The sequence below is a fragment of the Electrona antarctica genome (assembly GCF_951216825.1).
Source record: "Electrona antarctica genome assembly, chromosome: 23".
NCBI lineage: Eukaryota > Metazoa > Chordata > Actinopteri > Myctophiformes > Myctophidae > Electrona > Electrona antarctica.
In genome coordinates this window covers 25,665,106-25,667,806 of record NC_136804.1, presented here as the reverse complement: position 1 = coordinate 25,667,806, position 2,701 = coordinate 25,665,106, and the positions used below count along the sequence as shown (strand labels likewise).

The 2,701-nt window shown below is 41.9% G+C and overlaps 1 protein-coding gene across 2 annotated transcripts in view; it reads right to left on the bottom strand.

Annotated features, from left to right (window-relative positions):
- Positions 1–911, bottom strand: part of elapor2b (endosome-lysosome associated apoptosis and autophagy regulator family member 2b) — a 21,293-nt gene extending 20,382 nt beyond the window's left edge. For both annotated transcript variants that reach the window (XM_079494291.1, XM_079494292.1), the window contains exon 1: positions 737–911. In XM_079494291.1, the coding sequence (XP_079350417.1) occupies positions 737–868 (132 nt within the window). In that variant the 5' untranslated portion in view covers positions 869–911. The remainder of the gene's footprint in view (positions 1–736) is intronic.
- Positions 912–2,701: the final 1,790 nt, after the last annotated feature.

Here is a 2,701-nt window from a genome sequence, read left to right as displayed (position 1 = left end):
CAATACACTCCCAGGGTTGACAGGATCAGTCAGGATTTAACTCATTTCAGAATATAGCTAGGCACATTATTCATTAATAAGAATTTCCCACCATGATTACACTAAACAATGAGCTTGTTTTCTTTCCTGGTTGAGTATCTGGTGGGATAGAATAATAGCTAGTCCTGTGTGGAGTGTGGACGGCATAAGAGAGGAACATGATGTTTCACTGTTTCTTAGCTGCCTATTTGTGTTTTCTCTTCACTTATAGCAGCGGTAACAATATCCCTTTATGCTCGACAGGAGGCGCTGCACCTGCACAGCAGCAGCAGAGCTGCTCGATGCCCAGCGTCACCATCACATTCACCACCACCATCATATTATTAAGCCAATACAATGTTGTGTGTCAAAATGATTCGTTTTAAGCAGGACAGAAAGAAAAACGATATTAAAGTGGGTAAATCATTCATTCACAGACCTACAGCCTATAGCTAGCCGCTATAATGAAATGTCATCACACTTGTGGCGTTCCTATAGAATTTGGCCATCATCTTGTGTGGTGCCAAACTGCCAGTGGTGGTGCGTGGTGGCTATATTTAACGGTGATTTGGCATTATTCTCACTTTGATAACAGAAATACAATAATATTGTGCCTGACTCTTAATAATAAACAGTAGCCTACAGCTTTCCTTGGGCTTAATATAGGCTAGCATGTCTCGCGAATGTCTGTCTCCCGTGTCGCGCTGCGCGCACTCACCTCGTTGCACGGCCGCGGCAGGTCTCTTGTTTTCGCTGAGAACAGAGAACAGTGAACGCAGAGGATGAAGAAGCAGCAGAATTGGAAACAACAATGGACAGAGCAGCAGAACCCGAGCAGCTGGTGCAGCATCCTCCTCCTCGCCCTGTTGTCATGTACAAAGAAACAACCTAGTCTCAACGTTGAAAATCATGAATGAAAAGCCTTGCAGACAGTGCATTTGGTTATCTCTGTCCCCCTGTCTGTCATGGATGCGCGCGCTACCTCTCCCACACGCACGCACACACACACACGCGCGCGCACGCACACACAAACACACACACACACACACACACACACACACACACACACCACAAGCGCTCACGATGCACGCAACTGACGTCATAAAGGTACGCCTACACAGTAAAATCACATGATAAGTGTCCTAATTGGTTCCATTTGGTTCCATTTTCCGACATCATGCACTCTCGGAGTGATCTGCGCGTTAGTTATAGAGTCGATTCTGTTCCAATCAATCATTTCGCTCAAGGACCCCTGGGGATCCCCGGACCCCTGAGGATCCGCAGACCTTCATTGATTGACTGATTTATTGATTGATTGATTGATTGATTGAATAGGCCTACTTTATTAGACAGAATGTAAACAGGACGAGGTACAGCCAGACACGCGAGCTAAAAGGTTTAACAGTCCTGGGGACTTGTTTCCATTGTGGTCTTATGTAGGTTTAGACTAGACTCGAGTAGTGGTTTTCAAGCAGTGGTCCGGACCGTCCGGGGACCACCAGTGGTTTTCGAGGGGATTCCAGGTGGTTCCCAGCTAAATGATGGAGAGTTGGTAAGTTAACCAAATGGACCCTTATAGATCTTTAACTCTTGAGAGTAAAATGGACCCGGGTTTCATTTTACGCTCTCAAGAGTTAAATTATTGTTAAACATCTGCATTACTAAATCCTCAAGAAGCCTACACAATTGTGTAAAATGCCTAAAATAGGCCTAATTGTTATCTTGATAAACATTTGCCTGTTATCTCTCCTATGGTACCGTACCAGCATTAATTGATTGATTGATTGATTGATAGAAGTATTTATTAACAGTTTGGAGAATTACAGTAGGCCTACATTTCAAGCACAACTCAATACAAAACTGTTAACTGATGTGGACGACACAAAGCATTACACTTGTTTATAATATAGGGTCCACCATTTTCAATTCATCATATAGGCCTACAATACAATACAATATACAGCATATAGGCCTATACTGTATACGTCATATACAATACAGCATGGAATTGTGGACAAAATCTTATCCAACGATAACAAAATATTCTTTAGTTTTGGGTCTGATAGGCTAATTTGTCATGGTGATCCGTGGCTCAAATGCTGAATAAATAATGGGCCTTTCGAAGGCTTCAATATTCATATCTGTTATAATCTGTAGGCCTTAGCTATACTCCATCTCCACTCCGTCTGCCTTCTGGTTCTGGGTCCCCACTTTCCACTCCAATAAACTCATCTTACTTCATCATATTTACCAATGCCTAATTTGCACATTTAGATATACTATACAATTTCAGAAAACTTGTAATACAATAAATCATTGTCTTCATGTAACTAATTAACTGGAGAAGTTTCATGGTTATGCTATTTCTTAACATTTTCATCCTATTCACCTATCAGGAGGTGGAAATTACAAAATGTGTGATAAATATGAAAAAGCTAGGCTATATATATATATGTGTATGTAGGCCTATATGTTTTTGCCCACTCATTTTGATAATTAAATCTGGCTCATGGACATATGCGGCTGCCCATATGCTAAAGCTTGTTTAGTTTGTTTCATGCCCTGCCCGCTTCTGATCTATACCTACCGCGAGATGGCGCCAACATGAAAACACTCCACTTAAACCACACCACCACAGTATAAAACAGCGGAAGTTACGTCACATATGAGAGAATCAAAACAG